This window comes from Atractosteus spatula, chromosome 2, assembly GCF_055471065.1.
Source record: "Atractosteus spatula isolate fAtrSpa1 chromosome 2, fAtrSpa1.hap1, whole genome shotgun sequence".
NCBI lineage: Eukaryota > Metazoa > Chordata > Actinopteri > Semionotiformes > Lepisosteidae > Atractosteus > Atractosteus spatula.
In genome coordinates, this window is record NC_142707.1 from 44,145,623 (window position 1) to 44,171,994 (window position 26,372).

The window sequence follows — 26,372 nt, forward strand, 5'->3', positions numbered from 1 at the left end:
AGTATCCTTTTTGGGTTCGGTATTTATATTTTAATTTTGTAAATTATTTTTCACTACTTGCTTGCAATACCCTGAATCTATGTTGAATGTCCTCTGTCATGTATTTATTCATTTTTCATTTTCATATACAGTAAATATTTTTGAATTTCTTCTGCAGCTTGTGCAGTGTTTCATCCTTGTTTCGTTGTACCACATACACTTTACTTGTTTACTAGTTATAATCGAATCTAGATCACTGATAAAAATTAGGCCGCAAAGGAACAGGTAAAGGTTTATTCCATGCTGAAAAGAAAAGGGAAACTATGTTTTGGCTAGGGCTGGGCGATATGGCCAAAAACATTATCACGATAAAAATTTTCATATCAGTCGATATCGATAATTATCACGATAAATGTCAAATCATTATTTCTTTCAAGTTTAAAAGCAGATTTTTTCTCCTGAGTGAAAGATGAAGAAACCAGACAGTTAATTGGTAAATTAAACTTTTTATTTTAAGAACACAACAAACACTTGCCAAACAGCAGAAACATTAAACTAATCTGTTACCTGCCCGGTCTGCAACCTGCATGCGCACTTGCGCACATGTGCATGCGCACAGTATTTTGTGTGCATTCGCAAAGCATAAACATATATATCTAACATTTATCGAACTTTTGTTAAAATTATATCGAGGAAAATTATATCGCGATAATTATCGTTATCGAATTATCGCCCGGCTCTAGTTTTGGCCATGGAGCCGTCTTCAGGTGTGCTAAACCTTTACCTGTTCCTTTGCAGCCTACACATGCTGACACAGCTACCTACTTGAACTTCTTCAATAAAATTTAGACGAGCATCAGTGCAAATACAATCCACTCAATATATCGCCCCAGTTTGAGTTATTACTTTTATTTGTAAACTGTTTTCTATCAGATATCCAATTTGTAATGCAAGTATCATGAATGACTGTGGCCTAAAAGTTTAGAATTAATCTTTCATGAGGAATTCGTCTAAATTCTTCTGAAAATATAAATATATAGTCTGTTTGAATCCATTACTGCTGATTTTATTCATAGTTAAACAAGACCTACCTTTTGTAAATTCACGCTGACTGTCTCTTAGAATGTTATTGCCATAGTGATGATCCTCTAGTTTTAATTATTATTTTTGCATAACTTTGCATGCTGTAGAAGCAGGGCTTAGGCCTACTGGTCTGTAATTACTAGGTTCAGTTCTGTCAGCTTTTGTGATAATACATTCCTTTGTCATAGTTTTGTGTCAGACAGTCATGTAGATGTTCACAGATGTTTGTACAAGTACATGCATGTTTCTGTGACAGGGGTCTGATACCTTTGATATAAGCCCAAACCAGTTTTCTTTTTTGGGCAGCTTAAAGCTATAGCTAATGTTAGTTCCTTGTTTTTGTGTGTTCCCAATATTCTTCATAAAAAAAGAATTGAGCAGTTAAGGCTAGATATTACAGCAGGTTGGAAAGATGTTTGCATACTCTGCAGGAGCGCTTTCTGCTTTAGACAGACGCCTGAGGGTTATGATATATTACTGTGCACTCTTCAAGACCCAGGAGATCCTTTTGTCTGTTGATGTCTGAAATTAATGGGCATCCTGTTTGCTGCATATGCATTTTTCACTTTGTCATCGTCCATTATATTGCTGTTGTCTATATGTTAAAAATTGAAATATTAAATAATAGTGCCAAGAGTGGCTGCTCATTTTGTAAAATGATAGTTGAAGTAAGTGAACTTGAGGTTTTGCTTCTGTGCTTTACATTCTTTTCTTGTTTAAGCGATACATAATCTGCCAAATAGGAAACTGACATTTCCATGGCTGATACATTTTACAGGAAGAAAAAAAGTTTTTACTTCTTATCATAAATTTGGATCAACTCATGAGACACAGCATACAGCTGTCACGCTGGTTGCAGTTCGCCAGAGGAACTTAAGTTAATTAGCAATTTTATGTTATTTATGATATGTGACTTGAAAATTGTGATTTGCTTCATACTTTTCCTTTACAAATCACCACAAGTCCCAAAACTTAACATTTTAAATAAGTTATTTTACAGATAGTTTAATCAAATAAATCATGATTGTGACTTTTGCAGCAAATTATTGGGTTGTGTGGGGGGGGGGGGGGTGTAGAGTAAAATGTCAATAAATAAAATCACTCAGGTTTTCCTTTATTTAAACCAGTATCAGTTGCTGAGTAGATGTCTACATGTTTTTCACATCATTATGTCTGCAAATGACTTTAGTCGCTACATTCCTTTAAAAAAATCACCATTTTATTTATGCATTTCTCCTTAATATAATTTGATGCTGAAAGGTATCACTTAAAATGGATACAGACCTATTAAAATTGATCAATTTGCAGATGAGAATGAATCCTTCTTCTGTAAGGCATGTTGCTGTTCAATTCAAGGGACAGAAAGTATTCCAAAACCATACTGTGTTATGACAATCTGAATTAAATCATTTCTCTGCCTATTTTATACATTTTCTCTGCGTAATGTGTAATAAATGACATTATAGGCTATGTAGGGATGCAAGAAGTCACAGTGCAATTCAATGTAGTTTTGAAATGAGTTTATTATGGAGGCTCCCTGGAGAGCTGAGGAGAGATATATCGATGTGCTCTCATCCACTCACCTCTGAAATATAGTCAGACGTGTATCCTTTAGGTATAGCTACACACAGCCTCTTGCTTTACCGTATGTTATTGTAAATGTTGTGTTAGGAGAAAGACAGATTTAGAATGGATTCCTTCAGACATTGCTGTCACACATTCCTAGTTCAAATAAACACCCTTCACTGCTGCAGTTAACAGGTGTTCTGCTTTTTAAAGCATCAAAGAAAAAACAACTTCCCCATTCCCCTCCTTTGTTAATTTATTAATTTTACGAATGTATACAATGGGACAGTTTCAGCTCATAAATGGATGATCGGTTTAACAGGTAATTGATACTAAATGCTCAGCATGTTACATTATTACCGACATCAAACTAGTTGAATTAGCAGCAGACCTTATCTTCCAGTTTTCCTGCTTTAATAAGATTCTATACATTTTAAGTGGCACCTGTCATAGATAATAATTCATAAATAATAGGTTTGTGAGCAGTTTTTTTTACTTATTTCATGTTTTCCCAAAAAATGGCATTTCTTCTACCTTCCAGAACCTGCTTTCCCCCATCCATCCCACTGCATTGTCATTATTATTTTAGTGTTGGAGATACTAGCCAACTAGATCATTTTTCTGGTGCAGTGAGAGGCTGGAATTAGTTACCACTTAGCAAAAGTCCTAGGAGAGAGAAAAAAATAACCTGGTTTACAGCAGTGGACAAGGGACAAGTGAGGGACACCTCTTCCCTGTGGTAAATGTTTTTTAAATCACTGGGGCTCAGCTCTGGTACCTCTTTTTACAACTGGACCTCTAAGCACAGCTCTGGCATCTCTTGGTGACATGAAAAAATTACAATTTCAAAACAATTGTAAAGATAGGGACTGTTTTACCTCATTGAATCTTTATTATTTCCTCCAAAAATCCTCATTTGCTTATGGTGTGCGACTAAAAATGAATTAATATGCTTATTACTAATATGCCAGTCTCTGCCAGTCAGGAACTGAATTGGGATTGATGCGGGATGAGTCCTGCATTCCAGTGTTTCATGCTCATACATTGAAAAGTATTAAAATTCAAATTCCTTTAGAAATTAGGACAAAAATGTTAGTGAAAATAGTACAGTGTGGTTCCAAATCTGTCTAAGGCTGGATGACACGATTGGTACCTTGATCATGATACACACTGGCTCATACATTTTTAAAATCTTTTAACATCATGATTTTATGAAAATAATGAACAATGATAATCTTTTCCTTAAAATAAAATTATATTTCTGTCAGTATCATTACCCATGGGTTATGCAGTGTAGACATGTGGAGGATTATAGTTAGATTCTAGTCTGAATCCCTATGGACCCTGTAATAGGTGTATCAGTGGAAAATGTGTAAAAATAGGTCAAATACCATATGATTACGGTGTTTGAAATTACTAGTCAAAAAATATTTCCTTGCTAGCATGGTAGCTTAAAAAAAATACATGACAGTACCAAATATCAAAAATGAGTTAAATACAAAGCATTTTGTGCATGTCACAGTCAAACAGTCTAGTATCTCTGTTTCCCTTTGTACGTCCGCTCTCTCCTGTACCAACTGAGCTCCAGCATATCGTGATTTACAAATTAAACACTGCTGTTCCCAAAGCCTTTCCAAATAAAGACACTCCTTCACACACACTGACGGTGCCTACAAAAACTCCTAAAACAGAACAGTTCTACCAAATCATCTGAGAACTCTTTGTCGCCCCCAAAAGCAGGAAGGGATCTGCTGTGTACAGTACTTTAGTGTCAAATAAAAACCAAATCTGCTTTGCGCAGTTGAAGGGCTGAGTGAAATTATGAAAACTGCTCTTCTTGGCTTCAGACAATTCCCCCATGGCATGCAGAAGACGATATTTGACCTGCCTGTGACTTGTCGCTTCATTATACCATTTCGTTTTGTGAGTAGGTCTTCAAGACACTGTATTCTGCACTTCACATTTTTGGGTCAGAAATTTCATGAAGTGCACGTGGGCTTCTGGTATCTTTTACTGCATTCTAAATACTTGTTTTTAATTGTACTTACTTCCACTTTTTATTATTAATTATTGTTATGAATATCCCAGGATATTTCTCCATCTTTACATTCAAATTCCCATTCAATTTCAATAACAAAATATTTTAAATAGGTTTTCAACTAAACCATCTTTTTGAATCCTGCTGTATGATAGGTAGGAAATACACAACAACATTCCAATTTATTTCTGCACTTTAACTCCATAGTTGATTGCCATAGTGTGAGTCAAAGCAGTCTATTACTGGAAATAAAAAAAAGGGTGGACTCTTATGCTTGACATTTAATGCTGTGTTAAATGTTTAATGCTGTGTTTAATGCAGTGTTATCATAGGGCAGTGTTTTTTACTTAAAAAACTTTTGTTTTGAAACCATGGTCTTTGAGAACAGTCTGAAGTTGTAATGCCATCTAATAAATTCTTTAAAATAAGGCAGTAATGAAGTAGTATTTTTTTTTCTGCCTGAGTGTTGTAGAGATTATTTATATTTGTTTCCAAAAATAGTTAAGGAATGAATCTGGGACAGTGGGATTACTGAAAACCATAGTCTCATTTGCATGCACTGCCGTAAAGAATTTTTTCACCTTTTAAATTTTCAGATAGTGTCTCTGCCATCTCTACAGTAGAGATAATAAATGTGCCTGCATATTGTGCTAACTATGGTCTGCTTAAAATGGTTGCATGTCTGAAGGGAGCACTTGTAAACTGTAAATAGCAGTGGATACCAGCTGCTGAAAGGCACCTGGTGAGTTGCTTCTTTGGGAATTGGTGCATCTGCCTGTACTTAAAGAGATTATTTTCACACACTGCTGATCTGAAACTATCTACTAACTCTTTAGAAAATAGATTTAAGAAACACGAATATTAAAGGTGCTCAGAAGAACTATTTAGTCCTTTAGCGCTCTACCACTTGATTTAATGGGCGCAAAATTTAGTTAGAATATATTAGAGCATAAACATTTGCACTTATTATGCATTTTAAACGTCTTCGTTAACTTCTTCCTAAAAATAGAATAAATTTAGTACAATTTTATCAATATTAGTCCATTTTCTAAGGTTAATGTGGAGTTTTCAAGAGCATATCACAATTGTCACAATCTACAATAGCATTAATGTATAAATTAAGGTTTGATTTACCAGTTTTCATGGACTTATTGGGTGATTTTTATCATTTGGTCCAATTCTTCTGTAGCTTTGACCTTTTACTAAAATATATCCTGTAGTCAATTTAGAACTAGATTGATTATAATAGAATTTAACTAAAACTTTACTTTCTTCGTAAAAATAGCTTTACCACATACAAAAATATGATTTTTTAAAGTATCATATTTTTTATGTTGCATTAACAATGAAACCACAAAATGTTTCTCTTAATAGATTTAAGAAACTTGAATATTATAGATGCTCAGAAGAACTATTTAATTCAATTCAATTCAACGTTCAGTTCAATTCAACTTTATTTGTCATTATACTTACACAGGTACATAGTATAGTGAAAAGTGTTTTTTTCATTAGTCACTCAGGTGCAGTATAGAAATAGAACAGAAGATAAGCCAATAGACAGTAACACAATAACAGTGTAATAACATAACAGTGTAAACAAAACTGTGCAAATACACAAACAGAGAAAGAATACAACAGTTCTTAAATGTAATGTAATTTCAGCTTACATTTAGTTGTCGTGTATGTAGTGGTGTTGGAGTACAGTCATTGTGGGTACAGGAAGAAGTTAGGAGAGATCATAGTATGGTGGGAGGGAGTGGGGGTGTCACCAGCTTGACGGCTCTGGGGAAGAAGCCATTTTGGAGTCTAGTTGTGTGCGACTGGAGCATCCAGAATCTTTTGCCAGGTGGTAGGGGGACAAACAAGTTATGACTGGGGTGAGTGGGGTCAGACATAATTTTGGTGGCTTTTTTCAGACTTCTGGTGTTGTAGATTTCCAGGATGGATGGTAAGGCACTGCCGATTTAGTCCTTTAACCCTCTACCACTTGATTTCATGGGTGCAAAATTGAGTTAGAATATATTAGTGAGTAAACATTTGCACTGATTATACATTTTAAATTTTCCCACTGCAAATAAATGACAGGATTGTACATATATATATACTGTATACCCAGTTTCAGCACTTAAGCACTTACTGGAGGGGGGGCATAGTTCTCATGGATGTTAGCTCGAAGGTGCATGGTGGGCTCTGGGAAATCAACTCTAGCTCTGTCCGCATCATCATGTGGGAAATCCAAGCGGCAGTAGCTGCCCTAGTCCTGTCTCAAGTTTGCCATTTCTGAATCGAGAGCTCAGCATGCACAGTGCAAAAGCTCCTGTGCCTTGATTGAGCCACTTCTGAGTCCAAGAGGTTATTTGTTATTCAGAACAATGTTTTTGATTTTTATCTAAAGTGTGCCTTTTTTGTGTTATTTAGACCTGCTTATTGTTGTCTGGCTTATTTCTGAACTGTATGTGCACTCCTGTCACCATTTCAGGCTGTGCAGGAGAAGGGCTGCAGAGTCGCTCATCTCATGTGCAGGTAGTAAAGTGGAGTGTTGAGCTCCTGTCCTCATTGGAATCAGACAGGGATTGAAAGCTGATCCCTGGTGAGCATGATCAAATCCCCAGAGCCACTCAGTCGCTGTTTTTGATTTGCATATACAATTCATTCTGATTTCACTTTTCAGTATTGGCAGTGAAAGTTATGCAGGCTTTTGCTATGGTTGGATTTTATTGAGATCGTGACCTGGGTTATGGTGTGAGATGTTACAAGTACAGCCACACTGTACTTAATGTAATACAATTTCTAGATCCAGACAGTGTGGATTACTCTGCTATATAAAATAAACTTTCTTTTGGCTTTTTTGATTCTTCTTTAGTTGCCAAAAGTTGAATGTTTGTGGATCCATGTTTCCAGTGGCCTGGTAAATAATGCTACCCATTAAAAGGAAAATTCAGATCTTTATGAACAATGGCATGCTTTGCTAAGACTCCGTAACTTTAAAGACTGTGAATATGCAGTTGCCAGTATGTCCTCATACCGTTTTTCCCTATTAATTTACTGATTTTTATCAAACATTAATATGCAGCAAAGATTAAAATTTAAAAAATGTGTATTGTCAAATTCTGGACTCTTTGGCATCTGTCAATGTCCTTCAAATAAATGTAGCACAATAGATAGTAGACAAAAGGTCCAGATGATGAGATCAATGATCCTTGTGTACCTAGACACTTGGTATTTAGAAAATGAACCCAGACAGATTTAGGACAAAAGCTACAACATGTTTTTTTGAAATGGAATGGAATGAGTTATCAATTCATGCTGTAGATTTGTTGTAGCTGTAGATTGTATTCATAGTTTTCATTTACTAGTCTGAAGGTACAGGATAAAAATGTTGTTTGTAACTACTATAGGCTAACTACAATGGTCTTGGTTTGGAGACCCAAATATTAATTGCATAACCCTTTCTGCTATGTGAAGTGAAACTAAATGAGACACTCCTGTTCTATTATTAACTGAAGAAATGATCTAGTTGTAAAAATATTGTGTAGGGGTGTTATCAAAAAAAGATTGACAGCTATAAAAGGCTCCAGGTAAAACAAGACTTTTACAACTTAAATCCCAAAGTGTTCATAATTGGTGAGTTTTAAAGCATTTCTGCTGTCACTTGTAGGAGTTTAGAGCGACCCTTATTTATTCACTTTCATAGAGGTTTTTATATCTGAATGAGCGTTTATTTGAAAAAAGGCTGTGGACTGTGGATTTTTATTTTCTGTAGAATGTGGATTTTATTTTTATTTCAGAACCAAGCATTGTAACAGAGGAGGGATTCATTATATTTCGATATTAACAGCTACTAAGTTCAAGTTGAACAGTAATTGGAAAAAAATGTAGTTAAAAGTGATTTGAATAAGCCATTTTTTATTTTACTGCAGAAGAAAAAGTTCTCAACAGCTACTAAAACATTCTGAAAACTTTGGGTAGTGATGTCAATATAAGGATCTTGTATGCATTTATAGAATTGCTAGAGGAAAGAAGTAAAAGGCATTGCTTGCATTAATTTCTCATAGAGAAAAAATGGTTGTACACTATATTGCTCACATGATACCTTCAATGTGCTGATTTCTTCCATATTTGTCCTTAAAATGTCATATAACACTGATAACAATTAGATTTTCTTAGATGAAATGATTCTGGAAACTGTTTTCTTAGTTTCCTTAAAAATATCTAAAAGGCTTAGATCATCACTGTAAAAGCCAGAAAGTTTTAGCCATTTAACGTCTTTACTTGGATCACTTCAGAGCAGAGTCTTATTAATATGCTTCTCCATGAAATAGTGCATTAAACAAAAATAGGCTGGCACAACTCTAAAAGCAAGGATGTTTTAGCATCTTTCCTTCTCTTTTCCTTTACCACTTGTCTGCCCATGTGAACTACAAACATGAGTGTTGATGTGATTGGGGAATGACAGTATATTTCTGATTATGTTTATTTAGGTAGATAAGTATTGATGCTTCTTATGGGAGTTCATCACAAAGTGCGAAAGATTAGTAAAGCGCATAAGTATCTTTTCTGTAATCAGGTGTAGTGTCCACTGTGTTATAATTTGCAGATGTCAAGACCCTACTGTATATACATCAAAGATGCTATGAAAAAGTTTATGAACATCCTAGCTTGCTCAATATTCTTTTATGTATAGGTCCTAAATTTTAATTATATCTTCATGAAAGTCTTAATAAAAGATGAGAATATCCCTATTAAATGTATAACACAAAGACATAAGAAACTGGTTTCTTGAACAGATAAGTATTTAAACCTTTAGATTCAGTAAATGAGCAGCATAGCTTCAGCTAGAAATGGTTACCTTTAACTTTATCACTCTCACATTGGCTTTTATGAATAATGGTTTATTCTTCCTTACAGAACTGCTTCAAGTCTGTGACATTTGAGGGTTTCCTTGCATGAACAGCTTGATTTGGGCGCTGTCATAACAATTCAATGGGGTTTGGGTCTGGACCTTGACTTTGGTACAAAGTGCAAAATTCTTCTTCAGCCAATCTGTTTGTAGATCTGCTTGTTTGTTAAGATCATTGTCTTGCTGATGAATGGACGTCATTAGCTCATTGAATTTCTCATTATGGATAAAAAAGTTCAACTTTGTCTCTTTTGTCCAGAGAACATTGTTATTGAACTCCTGTGAATTATCTAGGTGCTCTTTGGTGAACATGTAACAAAGTTTTTTTTAGCAATGGTTTCTTCCAGGATATCCTCCCATGAAAACCATTACCATTCATTTTTTTCTGATGGTTGAGACCTGAACACTGGATCCTTAACACCCTATCCTGCAGATCCTTAAATGCTCTTCTGGAGCTCTTTGTGACCTTTCGGATGATTTGCTGGGCTGTTCTTGGGGACATCTTGTCCGGTCCTGGAAAGATTGACTGGATACTTGAGTATTTTCTATTTGTAGACTTTCTGACAGGAGAGGGATGGATCCTCAAATGTTTAGAAATGGTTTTGTAATCCTCTTTTTCCAAGGTCTACTGTAAACTGTTTAGATTATGGGGTTGTTTTTGCTATTGAATATAGTAAACACCGTACTCACAATGTTTCTGACCATCATGTAGGACAAGGCTGCCCTAACTCAGTTCTTGTTTACTTTTTACCAGATTATTTAACTGCCTGATTCTAATTATCTCCATAATTTTTACAATTAAAATGTTCAAATGTTTATTTTATTCTTCATATACCATTGCATATCAAAAATGAATTGTTGAATTTAAACACTTTTGGTTATTTCAGGGGTTTATAATTTATAGAATCTAAACATCATTAATGATTAAAACCACATAAGCTATTGTAAAACAAAAAGGAAATTCAGTTTGTAAATTAAACATAGCTAATTTGTGCTCATTAAGAAAACAAAATCCACAACCTTTCATTTAATCAATGAATAAATAAAAAATCAGCAATTAAAAAATTGTCTAAAAACCTAAAAAAATGAAAAATGATTTGTAATTTTACTTAAAATCCTTTAAAAATATCATTTAATAGGCTCACTGAAAGTAAAACGACTTATAACTATGCAACTTGGATGTGTCTGTGGGCACATGATTCATGCATTTTTCCCACACAGTTCACTGCTTTCCACTAACTACAGTCTTACTTTCACATTTATCATGAAATTCATAAACATTTAGTTGGAAAATGACTTTTAGTGCAACTATATAAATATCTTACATTAATAAATATATTAATAAATTGTAAGTTCTTGGGAGTTCAAACCTGGACAAGCTAAAATAAATCACAAAATAGAATGTCCATAGACTCTCATGGAAAAGAAGGAACAGATCAGAGACTAATTCCTAACTGAAATCTTAAAACAATAATTTGCTAGTAGTAGATATCCTAATGTACAAAATAAAAGTGGAATGACAGTTATCTATTATGAAATGATAAGGTAAAAAACTGAAAAATATAGAAAAAAGGAGATGATTGTTGAATAAACAGTTATATCTTCATATTCCTATGTAGGTTTCACAATTAAAGTATTTATAGGGAAGGTGGCAAGTAAATCAGTTTTGACACCGTTACAGTAGTTACTTAATCCAAGAATCTCAGCTGTTTCTTGAATGAAGTTATCAGCTTCTATGACATGACTGGGTAGCTTGTTCCATACACCCACAACCCTTTGGGTTAAAAAGGCTTCCTGTTCTTAATTTTAAATGCTCTTCCAGTATTTTCCACTTCTGCTGCTTTGACTCTCAGTACCTGTGAGGATTGTAATCCTCGTAATATTCTCTGTTCATGACTAAAAAGAATTAGTTCCTTCAGATTATCACTGCAGGACTTGCCTTTGAGTACTGGAATGTGCTGTATCTAGTTGATCTTCTCTGGACTAGATGCATAGCAGCTGTATCCTTTCTGTCACATAGTAACCAAAACTGTACACAATATTCTAAATGAGACCTTATTAGTGTGTTAAACCCCTGATTTAAATTGTATGGTTTTAACTATATACTGTATATACTAATATACTGTATACTATATATACCAATCTCTTGTTTGTCATTTGAATTGCTTCCCCATATTGTCTAGCATGAAAAGTCTTTTTCTTAAGTATCCCTAATTTACTGTTCCCCATTTTTTATTTATAGATTGTTTTTGCTACCTGTGTGCAAAACCCTGCACATGTCTACATTACATGACAGCTGTCAATGTTTTCTTAGCCTTGAATTTTATTCACCTCTTCTTGAATTTCATTTGCTGCTTCTCAGTGTTTGTTAAGATGTCCAAATTGGAGTCATCTGCAATATTGACAAGTTTACTAACTGTACCAGAATCGAGATCATTGATATAAATTAAGAACAGCAGTGCTTCAGGTCCCTAGGACCACTGTGCTTTTTAATTAATATCAATGATCTAAATTCTGATATAGTTAGTAGACTTGTCAAGTTTGCAGATCAAATCATGAAGTTAAAGTGTAGAAAATAAAGCAGAAATGAAATTAAGAATGATTTAGAGCAATGTTTAATATGAATGTTTGATATTTGCATAATAGATTGTTATGTACAGTAGTTATTATAAGACCCCCCAAAATGACCCAGGACAAAATCCTTTATCTTGTAGGTATTAAGTATTACTAATTGTATTGCACTATTGTTTGTACAAGTCGGAAATTAGTCCTTCATGCTTGTGTAATAGTGAAGATAGATCAAAATTCTTCTTTTTCTCAGCTCATTAGCACATGGTAATGGGTTTTAATGTTTCATAATATGACTTCCAAACTCAAATCGGCAGTTTGATGTGGTATAGAAGAAATGTTAAATTTGATTATAAAGCATTGTTGGAAAAGGTTTAAATGTAAAAAATGAATGTTTACTAATTACTGATGTTTTTAAATGTACTCCTGTAAATGACTGTTTAAGATATGTGTAAGATATTAGAACTGAATTGAAGATAAGTGTAGAAACAGAGAAAAACTCAAGTTATTGTTTTTCTCTTAATGTAAGTACCCCTGTGAATTCTTTTACTTTCTTTTATGTTAGAAAAGTGAACATTAACTTCTTGGATGGATGCCACAGTTCTCTAGCTGCAGCGGCCTTTACCCATACTGGATTTGTTTCTCCTTTGGATACTAAATCCATTGATCTCTACAGACGAGTGATAGCAGTGCAGAATTTCTGTCATTAGGCTTCAGCCAGTGAAGATGTCCTTATTGTAATTGGCATTTTCAAAAGCGCAAATCGGTGTACTTTTGCTTTTTATTCAAGGGCAGGCCATCTAAAAAGATCTTGAATACCTGAACAGTATCAGTGTAAGGGCTTAATTGTACTGTGAGATTTCAAACAACGTGTTTGTTTTTTGCTTGACATTAAAAAAAAACTAGCATTGACAGTACGAATAAAATGCATTTTAGTGTTTTACACCTGTTAGTAGTTGTATTATCGGTAAAGTGTATAATTGTGATAGAGTATTATGATTTGTAAAGGCAGTACAAGTATTTTGAGTAAAACAGGAAACGGGACTGCTTTATTTTATTTAGATCTTTATTATCTAATTAACATTACCTTTAAACAAATAAAAAACAGTAATACACCAGTATCCAAATTACATTTTAAGGAAAAAAGACAACTGAGTAGAAAGATTATTTGCATTTGTGATGGAATTTAAATATATCCAAAATTAGCTTCAAGGAATTTATTTTTTTTCCTTTTCAAAAGCCAAATTACATTGAAATCATCTCCTTTTTAGCCACTAACACTTTCATCTTTTCCTCAATATAACAGAATAAACTCGGCTTGGCAACACTTTCGGAGTAATAGGCAGTGGGAATGTGAAGAGGAATGCATAAAATTATATATAATGTTCATGATTTTTTGTGTACCTCTCATATACAGTACAGTGCTCTTGCGTACAGTAGTCTTAGATATCACTGTTCTACTCTTTTTATTCAGTGTAATGTTTATGCAGAATTACAGTTCTGCAACAATTTCTGCTGTTGTTTTAGACATTTAGTTTTAAGCCAACAATTAATACTAAGATCTATCTTTCATAGTACAAAAATAATGATAATGATGGGAAACAATTGACACTCAGTCAATTAGTAAATGTGATGGGTTCGCTGCTATAACTGTTTATATTTGCTGCTCATAGTTTACTCTGAGTTATTAGGATTATGGTTTTGAAGATTCTGGTGAATATGAAGTTCTTTTTTAACTTTACAAATGTATTTTGTAAATACAAAATGTAAATACAAAGCTGTATTTTTAAGGTTTAATAGTAGAAATCACATGAAACCTTTGAGTAAATTGTTTTTGCTCTTACTGTGTATATATACAGTATATAGTATCTCTTAATGATCAATATGTTTTTTGCATAGCAGTGTGTACATATAAGTTGTACATCATTGATTCAGGAAGCATTATTCCAGTACAGACAAATGAACAATGTTATCTTTATTTTATACTTCTAGAGTACCAAAAACTGTTCGAATTATAATATGATTTACTCAAGTTACATTTGATTAACTATGCTCTCAGAAAATCATATAAATAGGAATTTGTACCCTTTTCATTCTTTGTGAATTATTAATTTTAGGATTCAGTGTTTTAGTAATTATATTCATGACATTTTTCTGACATTATGGGAAAATACAGGACTAATTTTTTTTATTAGTGTGACTAAAACAGTGCATGTTTAACATGCACCATTTTACAAAATATGAAATTATTTTTTTAGCTCTGACAAATGAATATATCTCAGATGTGTATACTATAGTTAGAAAAGAATGATTCCAATTCTGAATTTTAAAATGCTAAGAAAACAATGTGTTGTTAGAGAATCATTGTTATGATGTTTTGTAAAATGTCCCTTACAAAACTGACTCTCATATTTGCATCTAACCTGTAATAAACACAATTAATTATTGCTATTTTTCGTTCTGTTTATTTTACTTAGATTTGTTGACAAATTGATATCTGTATTTTCTGTATATGTAATTATGGATAGATAAAGAGGGTCACTAAATTACTATTAAATTTTATTTTTGCAGATTGGACAACTTGTTTTTAAAGGCATGAAACGACTAAACCGGATCCAGTCAATAGTTTTTGAGACAGCCTACAACACAAATGAAAATATGCTGATTTGTGCACCCACCGGAGCTGGGAAAACTAATATTGCTATGCTAACTGTTCTGCATGAAATTCGCCAGCATATTCAGCAAGGAGGAGTGATCAGAAAGGATGAATTTAAGGTATAAATCACATGGAAGCTTTTATCTTTTTAAATATTGTGCTGTTATCAGTCACATTGCATAGGCAGGCTACATGTCAAGGTTATTGCCTGTCTAAAAGTCTTTACACGAAGCAGTGCTTCTTTATAGTTCATTACTAACATACTGCTACATTTGAATTTTGAATATCTATTTGCCTACCTGAATCACATAAATAAGTAAAGTAAAATGTAAAACATTCAAAATCTAAAGCAGCTGCAATTTTCTGTACAGTGGGCCTAAGTAAACAAAATCCATTGTCCTTTAAAAAGTTCCCAACCTAGCTAACAATGATAACCACTTTTCATATATCACCATTAAAGTTTTTCATTCTAAGTGGCCTGCTTCATATTTCACAATAAATTGTGATTTGTACTTGTTGCCAAGGAACAAATGATACTGTGGAGTTTACTCATTTATCAACTGAATGTCCTTTCATTACAGATTGTGTACGTTGCCCCTATGAAGGCATTGGCTGCTGAGATGACAAATTACTTCAGTAAGCGTCTAGAACCACTTGGCATCTCTGTGAAGGAACTGACTGGAGACATGCAGCTGACCAAAGGTGAAATCCTGCGGACACAGGTAAATCCACTAAATCCACGCAGCTGGAAACGCCTGACGTAGCTCAAAGCTTATTCTTCCACTTTCAGCTTGGGATCATGTACTGTGGTCAGCTATGATTTTAAGTGAATGCTTTTAAAAGTTGTGATCCGTGAAACGTGGCACCACATGACTCCACATATTCCTATAATCAACTAAAGGTGAACATTTTAACCTGTACTCTGTGGTATTGTGTAGGAAAATTGTACAAATAATTTAAGCAGAAATTATTGAAACAATCATAACAGCTTCTTATGCAGCATTTTAGTTTTCTAGTTCATCTGAATACTAGTAACATCACTTTTAACCCATCGTATGAGTATAAGAATGTATGAGGGCCCTTTATTTTAGTGTTGTAAAAATAGTGTTGGAAAATGGACTTTGGTTTGCACTGTCAGCTAAAATTTGACATGTTTTTTATAATTTGCTTTCTGTGCTGAGTGAGAATAAGGTGACATGAGCAAGTTCCTACAGCATAAGCATCACTGATTGATTTAATCTGGAAATGTTACATTATTGGATAAACTAGCATGTCTGTGTCAAGTCTGCAAAACTGCAGAACCTTGGATTGTCAGCTTAAAAAAAATCCTCACAAAAATGATTTGGGTGGAATGGAAGCAAAGACATAGCAGATGAAGTCTGACATCAGTAAATATAAACTGTTATGTCATGAAGGTAAGAAGGATGTTCACTGCAAACAGCAGTTTGATGGACCAGAACTATAAAAATCTATAAAAAAAGAATACGGATTCATTTATTTTTTAGACTCACCAATGAGTACACGTTGAGGGAGGGGATCAGAATGAAGATTTTAATGGATATTTAATAAAAACTGCTGAATTCTGTATATAATTTTGTATATAATATATAAATTATATAAATTATTCTGAGGATTTATAACACTATTGGTACAAAAATACAGCACGGCATTGCAAAGAATCTGAGATTGTCACTAAGAACTATACCAGGTTTTATCTTTCATCAGAAGGTAGATTTTAAGCCTAGAATAAATGAGGCAGCTGGGAAATCATAAATAAGGTTGTCTAAATTGTGAAAGGGATTGAAAAGTCAGACCTGTATTTGAAACTCTAGTAAGAGATCAATACTGTGGAATAAAACAATGGAATTTTAGTACCTTTAACATAAGAATGTAGTACGAAAAACATGTATTTATAGAAAGGTTAGTGTATATTAAAAACTGAGCAAGACACAGTGGAAATGTTGAACATCCCAGATGTTCTTAGGGTTTAGTGTTGACAACAGCACACAACTGGGAATGTTGCACAGGCGGTGATTAGTCAGTCAGGGTTCTCTCTCCTCTGTAGCCTCCCAGGACTTGCAAGCCTGCAGAACTTTTGGTTTGGCATGCACTTTTCCTCGAATGGGTACTTCCTGTACTTGACTCTGGAGCCTCTGACTTGTTAAGAGACAAGTTGCTTGTACAGTAGGTTGAAAGGTCAGTGGAGTCTGCCTACATTTCAGCCTCCCCTGTGTGTGATCACGGGGTTTGTCGTTGCAAGCTGAGACATCAAAAACACACAATTGGTTATTGTAAATATGGTGGGTATAACAAAAATAATTGGCGGTTCTAAATATAAAATGAAAAAAAATTACATATGCAACCACTTCTACTGATAAATTTCCCTGGAAGATGAGAATCATTAATTATACAGAAGCTCTTATGTCGCTGTTGTGTGGACCTATAAGTCAGGGATTTTTTTTTCTTCAAGTGCAGAAGCGAAATTTTCTTCACATATATATTTTTAGTTGTGATTTGGACTATTTGAAAACAATGCTATAAGCCAGTTTTATGTGGGTGTGTGACTTTTCTAGATTCAACAAGCAGACTAACATATACAGTAAATGGACAAAATACTTTATAAAATAGTTTTGATATCTTTATAAGATAATAATATGCAGTTATAACATTAAACATTTCCATTATATTTCTGTTGCATTTAAGAATACAAATTACAACCATTATGATTTGATACTAAAACTTTAGACTTTATGCTATATTTGAGGATGCATTGTGTTTTTTTAAGCTGCAAATTTTTCTTAACTCATGCTGTTACACTGTCAAGTATCACATTGCAAAATTTAACTAGAAGCGTGAAAGCAGTACTGAAAGCTTCCAAGCAGGTCCTTAACAGCAAGCTCGAGGAAAACTAGAATGATATCTCCCAACACTGGGGTTCATTGGCCATCCAGTTTTTTTAAGATGTTAGTCGTATAGTATTTCACCAAGCAGGACTTGTGTCACCAAAATGTAAGGTTCACCTCTAAAGCAGTATCTTTGATATTTCATGACCATTGGTCATTGGCGGTTCCAAAAACAGCATTAGTTTAAGGTTTAAGAACACAATGACGCTCAGGCAACCATCTGGGTTTAATCAGAATCACAAAGCTGTAATATTGGCACTATATTGTTAATTGGCCGGATGTGCTTTGCACTAGAGAATTTTGTAGTGTGAGATGGTTATTGACAAGAGAAGAAAATTTGGCATCTATTTTCACCATATTGTAATTGTCACTAGTGTGATATCTACCATTATTAGTGCTAATTGGCCAGATGGTTTTGAAGAAGAGCACTTAGGATTGTGGGGCATATTTTGTTATGGTAACCTCGTGCCGGTGTCCAAAGTACTGCTAAAACCTGTGGGATGTAATTATAAAGCGGGTCTGGGTGTAATTACACCCTGCAAATCAGAAGCACCTTCCGTTATTCATGAAAACTGTAAAGTTTCAGTTGATGCTGTGGTTCCAAGACAAAGGTAGTTTGCATTATGAGAATGTCATTAAGGTGGCCATCTTGCTTTAAAAAAGAAATGTCAATATGTCAGATGTTAACAATGTACAAGGGATGTGTAAAGAAATGACACCATGTTTCAAGTTGTTAAATTGCATAGGTTAGTGTTACAGAGCTGCGTGTTGACAGTAAAGACAAAGAATTGGCAATGGTCAGGAACCAGCAGATATAATCATCTGCTATGTAGATGATTTTTACTTACACATTTTGGAGTTAAATGGCTAAATGCTTTCAGAGGAGGGGTGGTTTGTGACCTCTTGTAGACACAAAAAATAAAATTACAACTTATCAATTGCAAATGTGAACAACTTTTGGTTGTTGAAATCTGCAAGGTTTAAAGTCAGACAAAGAACAAAACAATTTTGCAGGGTTGCAAGATTTTGAATAGGCATGTATGGTGTTAGTCACTAATGTCATTCATGACCTCATGATTAAGACTCATATATTTTATATTAAGACTCGATTATTTTATAACTTGTTACTGTTTTGCCAATAAGAGAAGACTTTGATAATGTTTTCATTATTAAAACATAATAAAATCTTGTATGTGAAGTGCTTTGAGATTCTTTGGGATCTCAGGGAGTTAGTATTTTGGTTTAATTATAACTAAAATTGCTACCAATATACATAACATTTTGTATATTCATGAACCAGATGTAACTATGTTGATTGATCATTTTGGTTACTTTTAAAATGTATGTGCTTGTAGATGTGCACATTGCAAAATACTTTAAATATTTTTAATTTGACAGATTATATTATTTCAGTTATATAAGTAGTAGTTATTGATAAGGGGTTCTGCTTTTGCACTGTTTACTGTTACAATCAATTTGTGCAACTAGTAAGACCTAAGACCTAATATTGTTTAGTTTTAATAAAAAAAAGACTCATCTATGCTTACGGTTCTTATAATAACTTTTTTGAACTTTTCAATCTTTGGGAATGAAATAGTTCATGTCCATGAACAGTTGCATGATAGGGTATTGGTCCCCTTCATTTGAAATAAAGCTATTTATACAATAATTAATTTACCTGAGTAGATAGTTGCATGAAATGTGTAAAAATATATGGATGTCTTTTGCTCAATGATTTATCCACGTGTTGGTGCAGATGAAACATTGTTGTGATGAAATGCATATCGCAAACATAATTACACTTCTCTCCACCCCACACCACCTCCTCTCTGTCCACTCTGTACTTTAATGAATCTCCTTGTCCTCCTTGCCCAGACTTTTCCACTCACGATGCAGAGGAGGGATCAAATCACTTGTATAATAATCAAGTTCTTAAACTCTGCATTTATGAACTGGATGTCAAAAACTATTTGGATCTTTTGAAACTGTTTGTTACACTGATTACATTAACTTCTGTGTGGACAACACCATTACAACCAAAGAAGTACTTCTTTCCCTATAACAAACCCAGGATAACCAGTGACCGGAAGGCTCTTCTGAATGATAAGAAGAGAGCCTTTAGTAGGGGGGGCAGGAAGGAGGTTAAGTGTGTACAAGGGAAACAAAAGCGGAAGTTAAGGGATAGCAAGGACTCATACAGGAGGAAGGTAGAGGACAAGCTGCTAAGGAATAAGGTGGTGGACGTATGGAGCAGCATGAGAGAGATCACTGGCTTCAAACAGACTGGGAATGTAACTGAGGGGAACCTGGAGATGGCCATCGAGCTGAACCAGTTCTTTAAAAGGTTTGATTCAGGACCCTCTGTGGCTCACCACCCATCCCCCCACAGCCACACGCTCCCTAAGCCCTCGCGGCTGCGACTGCCCTACACCTCCTCCATCCCCCCACAACCATAGCCGCCTACAGCTACAACACCCAACAGCTACTCACTCCCCCATCCCCCACAGCTGACACTCTCCAACACCTCCTCCATTAGCACCGGCAGTGCTGACAGTGCTATCAGCACCATCCCCCAGGCCGGGTTGACCATCATGGCTGACCAGGTGAAGAGGGAGTTGAAGAGGCTTCACACAGGACCAGATGACGTCTGTCCCAGAGTTTTGAGGGCTTGTGCTAATCAGCTGAGTGGAGTGCTCCAGTGCTTGTTCAACCTGAGCCTGCGCTTGGAGAGACTCTGTGCTCTGGAAAACATCATTCCTGGTCCAGGTACCGGCACCCCACTGTCCTCAAGGACTATAGATAGGTAGTGCTAACTTCTAACGTCATAAAGACACTGGAGAGGCTGGTCTTGGCCACCTGAGATGCCTGGTTAGTTCATCACTGGACACCCTGCAGTTCGCCTATCGGCCCAATGTTGGTGTGGAAGATGCAATCATCTATATGCTGCAAGGGGCCTACTTCCACCTGGGCAAGGCTGGCAGCACTGTGAGGATTACATTTTTTCACTTCTCCAGTGCCTTCAACACTATCCAGCCCTTATTGCTAGGAAGGAAGCTGGAGGAGATGCACCGACTATCTGATGGGCAGACCACAGTTTGTGAGACTGCAGAACTCTGTGTCTGAACAGGTAGTGAGTAACACAGATGCTCCTCAGGGAACAGTTCTTTCTTCGTTCCTCTTCACCCTCTATACTTTGGACTTTAAGTACAACTCAAAGTCGTGCCACTTGCAGAAGTTCTCAGGCAATTCTGCAGTTGTGGGATGTATTGAGGATGGGCAGGAGGAAGAGTACAGAGGAGTGATTAACAGCTTTGTGGAGTGGTGTGGGGAGAACCACCTGCAATTGAACGTGGCAAAGACTAAGAAGTTGGTGGTGGACTACAGGAGAAAGAGGGTCCAACCTACTCCTGTCTGCATCCATGGGAGTGGCGTGGAGATAGTTGACTCATACAAGTACGGGGGCGTTCACATTGATGATAGACTGGAATGGACTAAGAACACTGAGGCCATCTACATGAAGGGCCAGAGCTGACTTTACTTCTTGAGGAGGCTCAGGTCATTCAATGTGTGTAGTAAAATGCTTCATATGTTTTATCAGTCGGTTATAACAGTGCCATTTTCTACACAGTGGTGTGCTGGGGCTCTGGGATTAGAGCAGGGGATGCTAACAGGCTGAAAAACCTCATAAAAAGAGCATGTTCTGTCATTGGGTCTGATCTGGACCCCTTGGAGGTAGTGGCTGAGAAGAGAATGGTGTCCAAATTAATGGCCACTAAGGACAATGTCTCCCATCCCCTCTGTGAAATGCTTGTGAGAATGAAGAGCACGTTCAGCAATAGGCTGATCCAACCACGGTGCGACAGGGAGGGCTACAAAAGGTCATTCTTGCCTTCTGTCATAAGACTTTACAACTCATCCACTGTGTGTCTGGGCAGGGGCAACATTAACCTGTTTTTGGACTAAACATGAATTCTCTGTTTACAGCTGGTTTTCCTTTTTACAACTGATTATTGTGGAATATATGCTGGGAATTTGTGCAATGTATTTATAATGTGCAATACATCATTTTGTGTACTGTACATTCTGGTTTGTTTTGTATCTTCTGTACTGTGAGCAATTCTGTATACTCCTTTTTTTTTACTTTTTACTGTACATCTCGCTGACTGTACTTACTGTATTGTATTGTTGTATTATTGTATCACTTCGTTACACTGTGCTGTGTTGACTGTGCAAGGCTACGGTTGGACTGCAATTTCCCCACACAGGATTAATAAAGTATCTATACCTTTTCTTCAGTGACAATTAACTACATTTTAAAGTTTATTGACCATTGATTCCAAGTGAAGGTTCTGGTAAGTTTTGGAACCCTCTGAACTAGTTATTCCTTCTATTGTTTTTCCTGTCACCTGCTGAGATGAAGTTGTTTTCAGTAATCTTAGTTTACTCAACAATATTTATCTCAGCAAATGAATTATTGAATAGGTGTTTCAGATTAAGGGTACTAGGGCTTTTGACCGAGACAGCTTATGTCCAGGAATCTTAGTGTGCATCATGTGGGAGCTTGCATACACAATTGCTAATGTGTGCACAGGACTCTCTCTCTGTGTAGGAATGAGAGTGAAAACCCGATGCACTGATTTAGTCTGGGACTCCAAGGGTTCAAGCTTGTACTGTACATTTCATTGTCTTTATTTGCCATCACTTTTGACAATCATGAAGTATGACAGCAGACAAAAATTTGTCTTTGTTTGCATTCAGATGTGTGACTCACTTTGTGCTTTCACATTATGAATTATTTTCCTACTTAGTATCATGCATGCATTAGACATCTTTTATGCTCTGAATCTGAGAGGAATTGACATATTGTGGCCTATAACTTTATGTTCTTGATTAAGAACGGGTTTTAAGCATTCAAAGCAGGCTCAACACAGTGGGGAGTGAGCTGTTCAATTTCATGATTAATGTTCGTGTTTTTTCCCCAACTTGACTATGACTATTAGTTTGATTATGTAATGATTTTGTGTTTTCCTTTAATTTAAAATCTTCTCTTGTTTTATTAATGATAATTGGTTGAAGAATTGTGATCTGAATTAAAAGGTGACATCAATAAATCAATAATTTGATTTTCAATTTCTACTAAGCATTGATAACATTTCTTTTTTAGTTTAAAATGTAAGTGATTAAGGCATGAACTGAACTTTCTTTTCAGTGAAACATTAACCTTTTTAATGTTTGACTGTAGGGTTCCTACTTTTTTTTGGGTGGTCGGGGGGGGGGGGGGGGGGTTGAACTAACTTTATGCACATCTCATGTAAAATGGTGCTTACAGTTCTGCCACTGGAAACTAGCTTTGTCCTCTTTCATTTTGGTACAAAACCATGGAATCACAATGTGAGGTTTCCGTCTTTACTAGAATCGTGCATCTCAGTTGCATATTTTATGGAATTTCCTTTTTTCTCAGTGTTAGTATGTAACTATCAGTGTTGTCCTACCCGTCTAGAAACTGCATTCTAAACTATCTAATGGTGCCAGTTGGCGTTTTTTACCATTTCTGATATATACTGTGCAGCAGGTTAACATTAAAACCACTCTATTTATAAGCTGATCAGCAGTTGAACACTGTTCTAAAGAAGATGGGAAAGCTAATAGTTTAATCTGTTATTCGCAAGTTCTTAGTGTGGGATGTCAGAAGTGCTTTTGAGAATAATAAATATTGTTAGCATTAAGAGGAGCTCGCATAAAGGCAAGAATAACTGATGAGAAATGACTGAAGTTTTCCACTGAATACAGAGATCCGATACCTAGGTCTGTATGCAGTGTTTGCCCAGATGTTAAAAATCTGTAGAAAAGTGCAATGTATATAATGTGAAAATATGAAATCTCTGAGAGCAACCTTGTCCTCGCACAAAGATTAACCCTCAATGCTCAGGACTCTGTTAATGCTAAGGAGTTCTTAGATCAAGCGCACCTACTGGACTTGCCTGTTGTAGGATGTTTTTTAATTCATAATCTCCCTTCAACATGTAGTTTACTGTATGTATTATTTCACTAGTCATTTGTAGAAAGGTCGTTCTAGTTGTAGATTCCAGAATCTTTTGTGTCATATTGGATCTGTTGTTTTCGTTGCTTTCCTTTCAGTTTATTACACTAATTAATAATTTTCAATTTACATAATTGACAATGTGCTGGAATTGCTACGTATAATGTACACTTATACTAGTGCATTAATTAGTAAAGTAATGTAAGAAGATTATATTCTCTGCATCTCAAAAGGAACATGCAGTCTAAATTGACCATTTTGAAGTCTATTGTACTGTGACATGGAGAAGTAATTTTAGCTGTCGATGTATAGTTTAAATGTGCTGTATAAATTAGAATGGGACACGATTGCTATGGAGTCAGAAGAAAATGAATGACAACTACATAAAGATATTTTGCTTGAAGTAGAGAACACATTTATCCCACACGTACTTAAGTCAAAGTCCCCAATGATTTCCCAGATGATTAAATAAATCAATTAAGAACAATACACACATACACAAAACACTTCAGAAAACATTTAAAAAAGAGAAAATGCCGAGTTTAAAAAGATTATTATGATCCGCAGGCACAAGCTAAGCCTACCAAAAGACAGAAAGGAATATAAGGCTAAAATACAAAAGCCAAAATACAGTTGTAAAGTGTTTGAGAAAGACAATGTTTAGATAACATGACTGAGGTATTAAATTAAAATATAATGTCTCAATCATTTGTCAAGAAAGGATAAAAGTCTTTTTAAATAATACAAGAGGAAGATGTGTTACAGGTTATAAATGCCCTTATAAAAAAATCTACCAAACATACATAAGGATAAAGGTTATTAATTGACCATTAACTAAACACTACTGTTTACATGGACAGTGCCAATCTGTAAAAGGGTTGATAAAACCAAAAGTAATTCTAGATCAATAAGTCTTACCTCTGTTAAATAGAAATCATAATGTAGCCTAAACAACATGATCATCTGTAGGACAATATGAATCTAAGGAGTAGTTACCATGGATTTTGAAAAGGGAGGTCATATTATTAGAGCTCTTTGAACATGTAAAATCAGTCATGGATACAAATAGAACATATGATATGATACAGTAAACGTGCAGTTTAATGGACTGATAGATGAAAAGGGGTGTTGCTGAACATTTGTTAAATCATGAATGACATTTTTTCAGCCCCGAAACACACTATTATATGAGAAACATATGTAGTATACAGTTCAAATGCTATATATATGCTATCTGTATTTTTTACTTATTTTTTAACAATTGCAATCAACGAGAATTGTTCTTGTACCTTTGTTATCATACAGTAGATATACAAGCTCTTTATTTCATTGTTTGTAAATATACTCCATAAAATTGTCTAAAGCATATGAAACAAACAAAAACCATTGTAATTGCAATTGACCTTGTCCTATAGCATACCATTAATATTCCTTAATAGTAAACCTGTTTTGTTTTACTTTGTTTAATTATTTGTGCTTTACATAGTTTTTTTTTACATGATGGTAGCATTTTGGTGCATTTTTGAAAATAAGTGTTTTGTAAAAATTTACTAAAACATACAAAACACAAACACCAATTGTGAAGCAATTTGTTATGGCAGTGCTGGAAAAATTCTGGTATTTCTGAATTTACAGATCAAATTCCTCTTCAGCATATTTTGTCTGTTAAATGTGAGTTTACCGTATTTTGATTTTCAGCATTCTTTAATAAAACTCCTAACAGAAGAGTAGTTAATTGAGGTTATTTGTATGTTTGGAGTTGCCATCTAAACTTGCAAATAGGATTTGTTTTAGTATTTGTTCTGTCTACTTCTAACCAATTCATCTAAAACATGCTGAAAAAATATATTAGTTTTTAAAGAAAATTAGAGGATTCTCTGTTTCATACATATTCACCCCCTTTGCTAGGAACCCTAATCAGTTCAGGTGCAAAAGAAAAATTTGAAAGTTCACAAAACAGTGGAGTACTCTGTGTAATCAAAGTGTTTTAACTTAACTTTAAAGTAAATGCATTTGTTTCTTTATGTTCCCTCATATATACGGGCAGTCACCAAGTTACATTTTCTGATACTTAGCAACTGCTTTAAAAAATAATTCTGCGTCGCCTATAATGGTTTATGTACTGTAGCGTACGTAACTCATAACTGCATACTCTTGAGTTGCATAGCTGTGCGGCTGAAGAATAGTGTGTACTGAGAAGCATCTTGAACAGGGAGATGACTGACAAAAGTACAGAAGAATCCAAGAGAAAAACCTGCTTGAGTCAACCAAGCAGTCACTGTCAAAACATTTTCATTTTGGCAAGACAGTGATGCGAAGCACAAGGCTAGAGCCACTCTGGAGTGATTTGACAAGAAAAGAGTTAATTTTCCTGTGTGGCCAATGTCCTAACTTGAATCTAATAAAACAAAATTATGGTGAGACTTGATGATTGCAGTACATCAGTGCTCCTCCCCCAAAAAATACATCCTGTGGACAAAGCTGGTAGAAATTAATCCAAAAAGACGGTGTGATGTGATTTTGTAAAATACTGACTTATGGGATGAATACTTACTGTAAGTGATCAGTAAATTTTACTTTTTAGATTTTCTGAATGGTTTTAACTTTAAATTTATTTAAAATGTTCACTTAATCAGTTA

General features: G+C 35.0%; 1 protein-coding gene across 1 annotated transcript in view; it reads left to right on the forward strand.

The window, feature by feature from the left end:
- Positions 1–26,372, forward strand: part of ascc3 (activating signal cointegrator 1 complex subunit 3) — a 382,719-nt gene that overhangs the window by 76,407 nt on the left and 279,940 nt on the right. Inside the window, exons 9-10 of the mRNA XM_088905827.1 lie at positions 14,706–14,909; positions 15,372–15,512. Coding sequence (XP_088761953.1) covers positions 14,706–14,909; positions 15,372–15,512 — 345 coding nt within the window. The remainder of the gene's footprint in view (positions 1–14,705; positions 14,910–15,371; positions 15,513–26,372) is intronic.